At 37.1% G+C, this 15,080-nt stretch overlaps 3 protein-coding genes across 4 annotated transcripts; all 3 read right to left on the minus strand.

The window, feature by feature from the left end:
* Nucleotides 1-129: 129 nt before the first annotated feature.
* LOC117620762 lies at nt 130-1,943 on the minus strand. Its single transcript, XM_034350957.1, has 4 exons — nt 1,811-1,943; nt 1,610-1,709; nt 590-973; nt 130-467 (listed from the first exon to the last, which is right to left on the minus strand). Exons 1-4 carry the CDS (start codon nt 1,909-1,911, stop codon nt 339-341), a joined length of 714 nt encoding a protein of 237 aa, XP_034206848.1. The 5' UTR covers nt 1,912-1,943; the 3' UTR covers nt 130-338.
* Nucleotides 1,944-2,766: 823 nt separating this feature from the next.
* Nucleotides 2,767-4,393, minus strand: LOC117620763. Its single transcript, XM_034350958.1, has one exon. It carries the CDS (start codon nt 3,874-3,876, stop codon nt 2,947-2,949), a length of 930 nt encoding a protein of 309 aa, XP_034206849.1. The 5' UTR covers nt 3,877-4,393; the 3' UTR covers nt 2,767-2,946.
* A 605-nt stretch (nt 4,394-4,998) lies between these two features.
* On the minus strand, nt 4,999-8,743 carry LOC117620764 (uncharacterized membrane protein At3g27390). 2 transcript variants are annotated; one of them, XM_034350960.1, is made up of 10 exons: nt 8,604-8,743; nt 7,692-7,800; nt 7,413-7,605; nt 7,076-7,212; nt 6,698-6,986; nt 6,463-6,569; nt 6,207-6,372; nt 5,926-6,121; nt 5,599-5,836; nt 4,999-5,465 (listed from the first exon to the last, which is right to left on the minus strand). In XM_034350960.1, the coding sequence occupies exons 1-10, from the start codon at nt 8,695-8,697 to the stop codon at nt 5,225-5,227; spliced, it is 1,770 nt and encodes a 589-aa protein (XP_034206851.1). In that variant the 5' UTR covers nt 8,698-8,743; the 3' UTR covers nt 4,999-5,224. The 2 variants fall into 2 exon arrangements, with proteins under 2 accessions (XP_034206851.1, XP_034206850.1); XM_034350959.1 differs by having other exon boundaries at nt 6,234-6,569.
* Between the last annotated feature and the right edge of the window lie 6,337 nt (nt 8,744-15,080).

Here is a 15,080-nt window from a genome sequence, read left to right on the forward strand (position 1 = left end):
TCAACAGCTCAATCCTAAACACAGTTAACAATTTGAGTCAAACTGGTCACACAAACTTCCAGAAATGCTGCAACCCCTATTTCTACGACACTAGATCAATTCACCAACCAAACAAAAAAAGAGAGAAGATAGAGGAAAAGCCAAATGGAGGTTTTAGCTAATTCATTATCTCGAAGGCCAGTTCACAAAATGAGAATCCAGATAAAGTAGTTTTATGTTTAAGCTCTATGATGTTGAACATAGACCCATCAATCACAGTAAGAGCCCAAAGTGTTTTCAACCGGAGGCATCAAACAATAAATCTTGTCCCAGCCTCTAATGTCACAAACACCTGAGATTTAACCATATAACGCGCGCCATGGCTCCTTATTGTCCTTTGTTTTCCGTGTTGGATTCCATGTGATTTTATCTCTTGAAAAGTAGAGGTTCAAAGTGCTTGCCAAGAGTTCTCCTATCTCATAAAGTATCTGGATAAAAAACCACTTAGAGTTAGATGGTAAATGTACAAGATCTCTTAAATGTAGAAATAGAGATGGTTTAGGTAAACTGAATTTTGATGGTTTAGCTAAAGTAATAAAAAAGTATATACCTCAAGCTCTTCTTTATCAGAAATGCGCAGACCTCTTTCCCCTATAAGAACATAAGTGGGCAACTTCAAAACACGGACCAACTGAAGAAAGCAAGCTAAAGGTTCATGATGAATCTGCATCGTTGGTGGTGGCTTCTGGGTTCTGGTTGCCATGGCCTTGCTTATGGCTGTTTCTGACCCTATCTCTGTACCATAAAGCGAAACTTTGCCTTCAAATTTTTTTGCAGATTTACTTTCCAACTTAAGCTTGGATGATGCTACGACAAATGGGGCAACAATTGTGGGAATTGAGGATGATTTTTGCCCTGCTATTTGAGCTAGAACTTCATTAACAGCGCATACAAGTATTGGTGGTTCATAATATTGCATTAGCAACACAGACACCTGAAAGATAAAATTTTGAAGATAAATTTATAGTGCATATTCCCTAATCTGTAATCTTCAAGATATATCATTAAAATAATTATTCACCATGTCCAAGTAACCCAAGCTTTTGGAAATAGTAATAAACCAGCAAACTTCACCATGGTGTCAAAGCTGTTGGTTGAGCAGTGGTAAATTAACGAACTTTACAAAAATCTGCCTTCATAAAACACTAATGTAGTGCCTGCCACTGTAATATTTACAGCATGAGTTCTGAAAGGCAAGAAGGAACACTATTTGTGCAGAGTCATTAATATGGTTCTACCTCTTTGGACTTAAGAAACCAAATCTATACGCTTTCTTAGAAAAATGCCTGCAACTGAGTCCCTTTTGACTCACAGATCAATCAACACTTACATAAACCTCAATAGATTTTATATGCCACATGGTTTTGGAAAAGCAACATCATTTTCATGTACAATCTAAGCCAAATTGGCATCATTTTCTCTTTCACCATGCTAACTAAAACACATTCGCTTAAAAACTATACGACCCATTTCTCAACGCCCAAATCCCACATAGAATCTACACGAATATGAACCCTAAGTGGGTCTTGCGCAATTTCATACGAGATAGAGACAGAGACAGAAGGGGAACCTCATATTGACCCTGGTGATCGAGGAAGTGACGAATGCTTCCAGACGCTTTGCAATTTTTGATCCCATAGTGCTCCAATGAAAGCTCGAAACTTTCCTCTCTGAAACATAATGACAGCCTTAGCACCTAAAATTGAACTGATACGATATGAATTCGATTTCAATCTTTAAACTTTACAAAGTTGAGAAGAAGAGAGCTTACATGGTGTTATTGCTTGGCTTAGGGTGGAAAGCACCTGAGATGGCGTCGCCGAAGCCATCTGAGTCTCTCAACAGAAACACTACCTTCGAACCTACCTTCATTTTCTTTCTGCTCTTTCTTCAAACAAAACCCCGGGCTTCAGGCAATTGCAATATATACCAGGTCACGTGCCACTTCTTTTCTTGATTTTATTTGGTTTTTTCTTTTTGTTAAAAGAATATAATCAAGAGTATATTTGGTTACAATATTTTTTGCAAGAATAGTTTCTCAATTTTATCGAACATGTGTGAGAATAATTCTTTAGTGTGATGGTCCGTCACATTCTATATTATTGTATTCAATCATGTCGTCTACTCATATTATAATACATGTATGAGTAACATTATTTAACAGTGTGTCAGTTATATTTTAAAATTTCTCGTTGTTAGGAGATAACTATCTCCTTATACTCAAATCTTTGCCATATACTCGAATCTTTTTTCCTAGTGGACTTGAATCCTATGTTTATTTTGTTTTGTCAATGAAGATTTTTAAAATTTTATTACTAAACCTTGTACTATAGAGAAGAATCCATATGTTTGTGATATATTGAAAGTCTAAGCAATATCAAAACAAGTGGAGAGTGAATCCAATCTCCTCATTTATCTTCCTCTTTTACATGTTTTTCAAAAAAACTGATGTGGACTCATTATACTTTTGTGGGATTAAATTTTTATATTAGAAAAAAGTCAACTCATCAATAATCCAATCCAGAAAAGAGAGGAAGATACTAAAACAATGGCAAGGTCAATGCATCACATCAACATATATCACCTTTTCCCTCTTCCCCATTCGGATGCATTGGGGTTTTGGGGACTTCAGTTGGCTGGTGCTATACCTACACCATTTCCAATTTTACCACAGAAAAATCCCTAAGCCCTAAATATAATCAATGCACTTAATTTCCTTTCCTGCATATATGATATGAAGCAATTTACATTTTATCAAATGAATATTGGAGTGCCCATATATATAAATATATTAATGCTACTAAAATAATTTACAATTTACAGCCATATGTTGTAATGTTTTTGCTAGCTATTGCTAAAACCTGTGATGCATATATATACAGACATACACAAATATGTGCAAGTCTCTCACTCAATCTTATAAGCATGAAGAAAAAGGCAGAAGTCAGATGTTGTTGTGTTGTTCTGAGGTGAATAGTAAGCACTGCTGTGATCACTGTCTAAGCCGCCGCCGTTGCCGTTGCTTTCTCTGTCACTCTCTGATTCTGGTGCCCCTGGCTTGAAAATAAACAAGCCATGCCCTGTGCTTGGGCTTGTGAAAAGCCAATCATGAACATCCCAGAACACTTGGACCGGTTCCATGTTCACAAGCACAGTTTGGTTTCCTCTGAATTTCCATTGCAGATTCTTCACATGGATCAGCACAATCCCATCTATGCTGATCCACATTTCGGGATCTTTCGGTCCGGCTGTTGAGCTCTCCACAACAATGTCATGCTCTTTTCTCTTCTCATCAAACCTCACTCTTGTGGCAAAGCTTTTCTTGGCAAACACGTTTTCTTTCTTGTAATATAGAAGAGCCTCAACAATGGCTGGTCTGGATTTGGTTCTCTTGTAAGCCTTCTTCTTCATGTCTCCTAGTAACAACACAACCTCCTCCTCACAAACCAGAGCAACATAAAAGTCAGAACATGGTTCCGGGCCACCGCCAAATTTGGCAGAGCGAAGATCCCAATAGACCTCCACTTGATTTCCTTCCACCTCAAATGATTTGTACCCTTTTTTGCTCCAAAAATGCCATGGCTTGAGGTCAATCTTGCAAGTGTAATGAAAATCACCCTCTAAGCCATCAACCCTGATGCTGAGGGAATGGTTCATGAGATTCTTACACCATATGACTGTCACCTTGCGCCAATTGGTTGCAATGTTGGCAAGGTAGACGCAGGTCACTGTGCTTTGAGCGGTTTTCGTTGTCACGGGTTCTTCTGTGATTTTCTCTGCAAATGGTGCAGGCTCATGCAATGACTGGCCTCTCATAGATCGACTCAGAGTCTGCATCTTTACAAATCTAAAAGCCTTCCCGAAACAGTAATGCTAGAGTCACCAAATTTGTTCACCAGAATCGATGTGTACTTCTTTCAATAGAGGATGATGATTGAAGAAATTGTAGCAATATTGAGGATTCAGGATGAGAAAGAGAGAGAGAGAGGAGAGAGAATTATAATATATTGGGTTTGATGGGTAGCATTCAATAATCATATATTTCTTGCCACCTGCATTTTCATGTACTAGACCAACAAATATGTACAAATGTTGGGTTTGTAATAATTTGAGAGGTAAAAAGTTTCACATTGATTACCTCAATTGTGGGCTTGAAAATCTGCGCTTTGAGAATGAAATCAAATGGAACTTACAACTTAGCCTCTTGGGATCTTTGGCCAAATAGGTGCTCTTGACATGGATGGTGGTTGGGGATCGAAGTGATAATGTAATGGGAAATTGATGAGATAATTTGACAGATAGAATCTGGCGAAGAGAGAGATGAAAGAGATTGTTGGAAAGCAGGAGGAGAGAATAGGAGGCATGACAGTTTGTTTTGTGGAGAAAAAACCTCAATCTAGAGGCTATAATCTAAGAGGTTGCCGAAACAGAAGGGTTAACAAAAATCCTCTTTACAAGATCTTTTACTATATACAGCTCCTTATTTGTTCACTTGGATATCAAAACGGCTTTCAAGCTCGGCAAAGTTATCATATTTCTATATCTTAATACCCTTTCAATTTTGAAATAGGATTTGTTTATTTTCTGTTGTTTGTTATGTAAATCAAACAAGAAAATCTTTTTTTCACTATGTTTAGCTCATGAATACGACTAAATCATATATATTATTCCATTCGAAAATTCTATTGCAACATCTAAATTAATGACCTGTTATTAAAAATAATAATAAAAATTAATGACGTTTTGGTAGAGTAAATTTTTATTTTACAAAGCGATATTGGGTGAGGAAGAATCGAACCTAGGACCTTGGTAGAGTAAATTTTTTTTATTTTATACAAAGCGATATTGGGTGAGGAAGAATCGAACTAGGACCTAGGATGCAGTGTTAATGCTCTTGACATGTCAACTTGTTATTTTACTTTGTTTCACAAAAGAATACATCAAAATCCCAACCAAAAAAATAAAAAAAATACAAGTTAAAAGAGGCCTACAATTAGATAATCCCATTTCCCAAGTGAAGACTATGTCACAAAATTGAAATCCAAACTTCTGTTCAAACTGGTTTTCCTCATTCCCAATTGGCAATCCTTCTCTCCAAAATACAGAGGAAAACAAAATGGAAACATGAATCATGATGCTTCCAAACATGATCTTCTATGTGAAGATAATTTTACAGAAATCTCTTTCACACTACATTCCCATTGTCATATGTACTATTTCTTGCTCTGTCTACAGTTTCTTCTCCATCTTTTCTATCCTCGCTTCCAATCAAGCTATTGCCACCATTGCCGGGATTTAGGATTCCTCCTATCTGATTAGCTGAAGCAGCGGCCTGAACCGCTTCAATATACAGCACCTTCACCAAATTCTTAAAATGACGTCTGAAAGTTGGTATCCGTGACATGCAAGCTACAAGCCCCTGCAATCTGACACGAAAATGCTTGTCAAAATTTCGTTTGCTTTCGAGGTACAAGGTACAACTGAAGATAGTACACGATGCTCAGACAATCCAACACTAAAGACTAGACCAAATATCAGATATCAAATAAGCAAGATTACCTCCTAAATATGGCTTGCAGCTGTGCCCTTCTGACATGGTCTCCAGATGGAAATCCGGTGTCCCACTCCTCAGGTTTTTCATTGTTGCTTTTCATGAATAAATATCTCAGACAGAGTTCTTCGTTCACATTCAATTGGAGGTTCTTTAGTTGCTCTTTCATGACCAACAATGGCCCAATGAACCACTCAAACACTTTATCCTTTGGTCCATTTGCCCTTGTCAACTCTACATCATCGGCTATGGGATTCAAATTAGAAGAACTATAATTAAGCTCAAAGTAGCCGATATCAATTAACCAGAGAATACATAGTTTTAAGTTAACATACATATCACCAACCCAGATGAGTTAGATTTTGCTGATGCAAGAAGGCATTCCAATATAGACCAAGCAGGTAGTTTGACGCCCAACTTCTTACAATTTCCCTTTAGAAGGCATTCTTCTATATCCTTGACATCTATCAGACCATCGTGGAGGAGTATCCTGCCATTAATCTCACAAGACTTCAACAGCCAGCCCCACACCTGTTACCATAACAAAAATGACATTTTACTTATAAGTGACATGTGCACTCTGAACAATGTTGATATATGGTGTCTTGGTCCTTACCTGCACTGGTTTATAGCGTTGAATTGCCTGCTTCCATGTTCTTGATTGCTGTGAGATAAGTTTTGATGTGTATGGGCCTTCTCTCCCATTCTCCAAATCCTTTTTATCGTTGTCACCGCACTTTTTCCTTTCCGGGCAAGAGCACATATTTCTACGGTATAATGGCCTGGCTGCCACAGGATATCTCATAATCAACATTAAAATATTGCAATCATTAATATAAAGTTTCAAAGAGGGATGGCACTCCATAATGTACCTGGGAAAGCAGGACCCTACTCTCAAGTAGAGCAGTTCATTTACATATTCATCAAATAGCGAAACTGCAGAAATTATGAAGGCAAGTCCAAGGCAGATTGAGTCTTCCTGGAAATTCGTATATCTCTGTTACGATAAATTTTCATTCCAACACAAGAACTATCCACACACTAAGAAATTTTAAAATTATTAGCCTAAACTCAATAAAATTATGATAGAGGCAACCGATCATAGACCTGATAAGCAATAGCACCACTATATAGTCCCAGAAAGAAGCTAGAAATGAAAGCAGTTACCACAGCTCCCACTACCGCCAAAGGCCATAAGATAATGGCAAGACCGGCAAATGGTACACATACTGTTTCCAAGAATGGTCCTTCCCTGCCTATCAAATCTTCCAATAGCCTCTTCCATCCTCTAAACAGCATGTACGGGCTTTTCCATATTGCAACAGCTGTAATCACAGGCACATCCACTGGCACTCCAATCAGACTCACCAACAAAGAAGCTGGCAATTTTAATAACCTAGCAAGGCAAACACAAAACTCATCAGAAAGTCCAGTTATGTAATTTTGTTTAAAAAGTCATAAATTTTCAATTGTAAGTTTTCTCACTCTATATCCATTGGCTTTTCATCTGCAGGTATCTGCTCAATTAGTTCATCCATGTAGGAGAAGTAAGAGTGGAAGCAAAAATCTGTGAAATCCTGCACAACTATGCACCCGCCTATGACTGTCGACCAAGTTCCATCCTAGGATACAGAATAACGAGTAACTAAAGTGTAAAATGGGCTGAAAACTCTTTATGAAAATGTGCTTGGCCAAATGTCAACCAATTGGGAACTTGCTTTTTTTTCTTTCTCCTTTTCTGTTAATGGCCTTTACATAAACATAAAACCAAAACGTATTTGCAATCGAAAAATAAACAGAGCCAAGGAGAAAGGGAACATACAATAAAACAGTGGTAGAACTTGTCAGTGATATTCTCCCCAACAGCCTCAAATGTTGCAAGAAGGGGAGCAAAAAACCCATATCCAATCCCACCTAAAACGCTTCCAACGACTCCGAGAACCGGCCAAAGGGCAAGAGGCAATGGCAGCAATAACAGCACTAGAATCTTCAACACAAGTCCAAGCCTCTTGCTTCTGAAATAATAGGACCATAAAAAGTGAGAATCACATAGTATAAAGATTGAAAAACCATTTACAATGTTGGTTCAAGGGAAGCATACCTTGCTACACAGTAATAAGTCCAGACAAAATGAGCTAACAAAAGCCCAGCAATTACAGCTGAATTTCCAATCACAATAATTCCCACCACCACAGGCCCAAAGATTGCAGCTATCAAACAAATAACTATCCCATTAATAATTTACTAATACACATATCACATAATTCCTATAAAAATACACACACACACATATATATAGTGAGCTTCTATTGAGGGATTCCTCAAATAATCAAATAAGCTTATTTGAGGGACCCTCTTGTAGGGGCCCACCACACATTATTTTTCAATGATCCAAACCATCTAATTTTTAGATATTCCCTCGAAGATCATATCTGCAAAAAATCACATGAATTTGAAATCATTTGATCACTCAATTAGATGATTGTTATTTTGGTCTTTTCGTAAAGCACAGTGTGTTCGTCTATTTTGTTGCTTGCAATTAGATGCCATAATGATTTTCAATTTTTCTGATTTTTTGCAGGGATCATTTATGAATGAAGACTTGAAAAATAGATGGTTTGGATAATTCCGAAAAAAAAAAAAATCGTAGGATAACTAAAGGGTGTCCCTTAAATAAATAAAATATATATATATATATAAGCACAAAAAAATTCACAAACCCACTCAATCAACTCCATCCATCCATCCATCCATTCCCTTGCATCCATATGAAATACACACATACATAAATTCTTAAAGTAAAACTCCCTACACATAACATGTGCATACATACATACACACAGTACGTTACACATACATGCATACTTAAGCATACATGCGTACATAAGCATATAAGTATTATCTTGGTATCAAACATTAATGGGCTGTGCTTAAAATTACATATTGATCATAGCATAACAGAGTAAGTTAACAGAGTGATTAGCAATAATTGACTAATTATGTGGTTAATTACCTTTGAGAAGGCCAAGGATGAGAAGCAAGAAGAAGAAGGGCAGGAAGGAGACGAAGCTCCATAGCTTAGCCACAAAATGCACCGGAACCTCCATCAAAGTACTTCCGGGCAACAATTGAATTTAAGAGAGAGAGAGAGTGAGAAAGACAGAGAGAGAGAGAGATAAAGCCGTTGATTGAAGTTATACAAAGGGAGGGTGAGGATGCATTACGTGGCGGGAAATGGGGGAAAAGGCTGACACGTGGCGAATGGTGGGGCCTGTGAAGCGTGATTCCAATGTAGCGCAGTTGAGGCAACGACAACACACGACACCGATTTCTGGTGGCGGGAACCGCCTTGCGAAGATATTTTATTTTCCTTTTTACTATAAAATTAAAATTTGGCTTTAAAGTTTAATCACATGTTTAGCTTTTATTGTTCAACTCATTTTCATTTTGGCCCCGGAACTATCAATTTTGACACAACGGCAATAGTATTCAAATTGAAAATTCTACTAAAATTAGTAGATGAAATTAGACATACCAATTTGGAACTACCACATATAAGAACTATGTTATCTCTTCAAATGTTTGCAATTATATCAATATAAGCATTGTTTTGAAGGCTAGGGTAATCGAACTTAAGATATCATCCGAGCTACAATTCCTTTGTCTCTCCCTATCTTTTTTTGACAATGTTAAACTTGTAGAACTTAATTGAGTGTGACCAATAAATCGTTGTTCATGTCCTCTATATTCTTTTGAAAAATCATTCATCCAATTCTATCAAAACCAGTGAGAATTGACTGGTATGTTTGGCGTTTTATTTAAAAAGGAACAAAAGAAAAATGTCTTATGAAGTGTTTCATGACTTGGTGGCCAATTGATTTGGGTGTTGAATGGAAATAGAATGCACAAGAAGCTCCCATTCTCCAGATCATTGTTATCGTTGTCGACTTACTTCTTCCTCTCCGGGCAAGAGCTCATATTTCCAAAACATTTCAACAATTGCAATCATTAAGAAAGAGTTTCATAGAGGAACGGCAATTCTAATTTGCATGATTTGGTCAATTGATACATCATCATATTTTAATGTTCATTTGTGTGACTTACGTACATATCAATTTGAGGGCATAATGGTCATTACTCCAAAAATAAAAAAATAAAAAAAATCAAATGAGTCATCATCAGTATGACCATTAATAAAAAGCTTGATGTAAACCCAAAAAATTGGGCCTTGTTATAAACTAAAGAGAAATTGGAGAGGGAATTGAGATAGAGAGAAAGTATAGAAACTGATCTCTTTATTGAAGGTTTCTATTCACGATTACAAATGAGGGGGAAGCCTTATTTGTAGGCAGAACATTGTGGTTGTTTGATCATTCTTCTTTGGCTTCATGTGGGTGTTGACAAGCATCATCATTACTATTTTGGACTCCACATTCTTGACTTTACAACACTCCCCCTTGGAGACCACAAATGATACGGAATATGTCTCGTTAAAAACCTTGCCAGTAAAAACCCAGTGGGACCAAAAAAAACTGGTCGAAGGGAAAAAGAGTACATAACCATGTGTAACATGAAATTCTGTGTATATGGACACGCGTGCGACACTGCCTCATTAAAACCTTGCCAGGAAAAACCCAGTGGGATAAAAACCTGGACGAAGGAAAAAGAGTACAGTGTGTAAAGGTCTTCATTGACAGCACGCTCCCCCTGATGCTCTTTAAGCCATACTGTTGATCAGCTTTCTGAATATTATAGTTGACACTGCTTCTGTGAGTCAATAGTGTATGAAGGTCTTTATTAATACCACGCTCCCCCTGATGAATATCTCTCCCTGAAAACTTCATGACTAGCTTTTTCCAGTAAGCGACCATAGAGATTTCCAGAGTCCGCATATCTTAGAACACTTGGGCTATTTATAAGTTCACTCAAAAATATGCCCGTATATGGTGTTATGCTTAGATAACATCAAATATGCCTCACATCATCCCAAAATGAGGGTGATGGAGTTGAGCTCTATCTGGAAAATACGATGTCTGGTCCAATATACTTCCAGAAAATCCTTAAAGTGTCCAACGGATAATCCTCATAAAAATACTTCAATACTCTCTTAGTATAAGCAAGAATCTCGTTTCTCGATCTTTAAGTCGAGACAAATATTTCTTGAATTCTTCAGAAGCTTTAATGTGTTGAAAACACATTATAATCAATGTACTCACTGAGGTAATTTATGCACATTAGCATCGAGTACAGATTTTGTACTTCAGGCACATGTCATTCAGGGACTTGCTTCATACAATTTCAATCCTTTCAAGGATTTTGTTTAAAGGGATTAAACTTTATGACACATTAAATAGCTTTAACCCAGCTATTTATACATCTTTAAATAGATAATACTCTGTGCATTTAATAACCCTTAAAGATAACATGTTGGTCTCCGTAAATGTGCAATAAAGGGGCACAATGGAATCTATAAATATAGAGAAAACCCAACATTCCTTGTTTCTGCCAGAAAAATTGTGTCATACAAATTAGGTATACTCCCTTTTATTCCGAACGCCCAAGTATAACTTTCAGTATTAACAAATTTTGGGGTTCGTATTGTGGGTTTGTTCTTTCACGTTCATTCTTATCTATAATGGAATTACCTCATTCCATTTTGGCCAATGATATTGTCGACATTTAATAATTGAACGTGGTTCCAATCAACACAGTCCATTGATGATTTGAGTAGCTACTCCAAAATCAAAAATTGTCATTCATCAATTCATGATCCCACCATTCTCATGTGCATGCGCATGCATCAATTATAAGCATTTCTTTGCTTTTGGGTACCCAAGCCACTTCAGGGGGCTTTTATGATATGAGAATGTGGATTATAACCTCCAATGGAGCGTTATTTTGCAGTATGGCGTGGATAATCTCCATTTAGGGAGTTGGAACATTTAGAACCCATATATCTGTCATGCTGCAGGCATGCCACAGATTAATACATACATGTCAATTAATTTCTGGGACTTTAACCCATACAATTTGCTACACATTAGGCGTGCACAATATCAATATTGACATGTCAAAGGATTGTCCTTTCGGGACTTCAATCCACATTATTTGCTACGCAACAGGCGTGCATCATATTGATCACTGCTATACCCATGTTATGTTTTATGGGACTTTAATCTGTGCAGTGTATTACCAATGTATCCAACTTGCAATCTGTAAAATTTGCGTTAATAATTCATGGATACATACAAGCCATTCTTTTGGAACGGACTTATCTCCCCATTTGGTTACCTTTCAAGATAAAATATCAAATAAGTATATAAGCATAAAATAACACAAGTATTGCTTACATCCTTAGGTGGGAGAAACTTTTCTCAAGTATCATTCAAACTTGTATCGGCCCAGCAAATATAATGTAGTGCTTGATGATCTAGTTATATCCTGCAAGAGCAAAAATCACAATTCTTTTGCCTCTGTCAAAACAAATAACCCTCAGAGTTAGGATCACTTCATGGATTCTTTCTTCAGATGTTCATTCTAAAGAAATAAAATCTCTTATGAACAGAGAGTTACAAAAAGAGAAAAAATGCAAAAAAATTGTGATATTGATTGCAAGATAAGGTAAGCAATCAGGGAAGGAAGCTGGTGGGAGCAGACAACCAGCTCAGCAATCAAGGAAGGAAGCTGGTGGGAGCAGACAACAAGCTCTCATTTCTCCTAGTCTAGAAGGACCTCAGGAGATTAGAGCATAAGGTCGCCTTCACAGTTCCCTGATGTAGCGGAAACGTGATCAGGGATAGTCTCGCTTCCTGAATGGATGATCAGAGATAGTCTTGCTTCTCGGGCATATTGAGTGCTTACTGATAAGAAAAACAAGTAGATATCGCATCACTAGGTATGGAGAAAATTGGATGTCTTCTGCAAAGAAAATTTCGTTAGTAACACATTTATACACAAATACAATGAATAGGTAGAACCGGTGAATTTCAAATTAACCATAGGAAAATTGCGAGATTCTCGGGATACTTTTGAAAAAGTAGCTCGTGAAATCCGTAAAGCAAGATCGGCTTTGACGAAAATAATACTTGAAAACGCCGAAAGTGCCGACAGGCATTATCAGAGGCCACGTGAAGTTTTGGACTCTGGGAAAGAAAAAGATAATATGGGGATTCGAGAAGATATTGGGATCCTGGAAATGTTGCCACATTTTCGTCTATAGATATTGCCTTTGCAAAACTTGATTGGAGCAACTGCGTTTCAACTCAACTTCCTTCATTTTCTGAAACTTTAGTTTTTGTAAGACTTTCTTCGAAACCTTCTTAAAATGGCTTCCTCTTCTTCCTGCCCAAATTATTTCAATTTAAATGATGCTCCCACAACAACCAGTGACGCCAAAGTTTGGCGTCCATCCTTTGTATCCCAAAATCGTCATCTCACAGTTAATGATTCTGTGATGATGAATGATGCTACTGCTGTCATAGTAGCTAGGAATTTCATTATTCCAATGGATGAAATGTTGTTGACAGGGAGGTCTGAGGAAGAGGCTATTGATGACTCAATGGCTTTTAGCATTCAGAGTGCTGCTTCTGTTTCTAACATGGCTGATCGTTTGCGTGCTAGAGCAAACGAGGTTCAGAAGTTAACAACTGAAAATTCGTCTCTTCAAAGAATGCTTCATGAGTCTCAACAAGAGGTTGAGAAACTTAAAGGAGAGAATAATTCCTTGTTGAAACTGGTGAGTTCATACTCCGTTGATACACTGAGAAGGCTAGACATGCTGCAGGTCTCCAATGAAAGAATTTTGGGAGACCATGAGAGGCTTATGGCTAAGCTTAAGAGGCGCCGTCCTCTTCCTTCAGAGGCTTCCAGAACATAATGTAATTTTATAGATTTTACAGGGCCTGCACCTTCATTGCAGGTGAAAAAATCTATCTGTTGTATGCTCATTTCCTGTTATAATAATTGCGCACGTTCTTAAACTTGCACCTTTGGTTTTTACGTCTTTTCAAAATGACGGTTTGGAACCTTGTGCCTTATAGGTTCAAATAACCACATCGACTCTCCCAAATTTCATATTTCAATGCATGTGAGCCCGTAACTTCTGGCCCGGGCTAAACACAAACTCAGAATTTATTCGCCCTTTTCAAATGGACATGAAATATGGATTGAGTAAAAGCCACGCTAATATCACAATATAGTAGTGAAGAGCATTAACTACTATATACCCACAACTTCAAGTTTAGGATCTCTCATATATTTAGATCCATGGGCTTCCGGCCCAGATATAACAAAATATGTGGGGAGCCTCAATTCATTATTTGAGGTTTATACTGATATTATCCATTTCACGGTGTATTTTTAACAACCGGAATTCACAAAATATATTTCTTCCTTGAGGTGATTATAACATAATCGAACTTTATTAAATTCATCATTCTCTTATGCCAAAGAAATATGTGGTGTACCACAATTTGCAATAATACCTCAAATGTTGTCCATTTAACTGTTGGAACTTTAGGTTCTCAACACTGTTAGATTTTGAACTTCAGGCCAAAATCACATATTCTCATGGTATGGACATTCTTACAATTTTATGTACATATTTCGGGACTTCAAACCCTTACATAATTGTCCATATTTTGAGGAACTTCTGGCATCTCATTTAATTGCTCATCCATGAGTTTAAGGAACTGCAGGTTCCCTTTTGTATATAGTGACGGTTTACCCAAAATGGTTAATATTTATGTATACGTCACTATTCATATATCCGTACTATTCATCAAGTCATGAATACGTATCTATTCATGTGTACAGTACATTTGCCAGTACAGTTATCATCCATGTGTACGGCACTATGAACCAATACGGTACTGTTACATCATTAAGGAACCCCAGGTCCTTATTTACATGTCAGGGATCAAGGACCCTCAAGTCCAATCACATGTTTACAAATATAGTACCGGAGAGACTGCCAGCTCTCATATTAATATCATCATCAAGGATCTTCAAGTCCTGATGTAATTGTATGATGAGGATCAAGGAACTTCTGGTCCTGATCTGCATACTATAAAAACTCATCATACAGCACAATTAATCCATAAAATAAATTGCTGGTAAATAAATTACTGGTATGGACGATAAACCCGCACCATACTTTAAATAAATGTAAATGTGCGGTAAAATAAATTCATAAATTAAATTGCTTGCTGTATGGACGTTAATCCCGCACCATACCTTAAATAAAATTAAATGTGCGGTAAAGTAAATTCATAAATTAAATTGCTTGCTGTATGGACGTTAATCCCGCACCATACCTTAAATAAAATTAAATGTGCGGTAAAGTAAATTCATAAAGTATGAGGGTTAATTCCATATCATACTTTAAGTAAAAGTAAATTTGCGATAAAGTAAACGTGCTTGTATGGGCACTAATTCTGCCCCATACATTTAAATAAAAGTAAAGGCGTGGACGATAAACCCGCACCACCCT

The sequence above is a fragment of the Prunus dulcis genome, chromosome 3 (assembly GCF_902201215.1).
Source record: "Prunus dulcis chromosome 3, ALMONDv2, whole genome shotgun sequence".
Taxonomy (NCBI): Eukaryota; Viridiplantae; Streptophyta; class Magnoliopsida; order Rosales; family Rosaceae; genus Prunus; species Prunus dulcis.

Excerpts from the sequence above, each read along its gene's own strand:
- LOC117620762 (XM_034350957.1), bottom strand. The coding sequence starts at position 1,911 with ATGAAGGTAGGTTCGAAGGTAGTGTTTCTGTTGAGAGACTCAGATGGC. Across the intron at positions 974-1,609 it reads ATCACCAGGGTCAATATGAG|GTGTCTGTGTTGCTAATGCA; the intron begins GTTCCCCTTCTG and ends TTTATCTTTCAG. Across the intron at positions 468-589 it reads CTGATAAAGAAGAGCTTGAG|ATACTTTATGAGATAGGAGA; the intron begins GTATATACTTTT and ends TTTTTTATCCAG.
- LOC117620763 (XM_034350958.1), bottom strand. The coding sequence starts at position 3,876 with ATGCAGACTCTGAGTCGATCTATGAGAGGCCAGTCATTGCATGAGCCT.
- LOC117620764 (XM_034350959.1), bottom strand. The coding sequence starts at position 8,697 with ATGGAGGTTCCGGTGCATTTTGTGGCTAAGCTATGGAGCTTCGTCTCC. Across the intron at positions 6,987-7,075 it reads GAAAAGCCAATGGATATAGA|GTTATTAAAATTGCCAGCTT; the intron begins GTGAGAAAACTT and ends TTGCCTTGCTAG. Across the intron at positions 6,122-6,233 it reads AATCAAGAACATGGAAGCAG|GTGTGGGGCTGGCTGTTGAA; the intron begins GCAATTCAACGC and ends TTATGGTAACAG.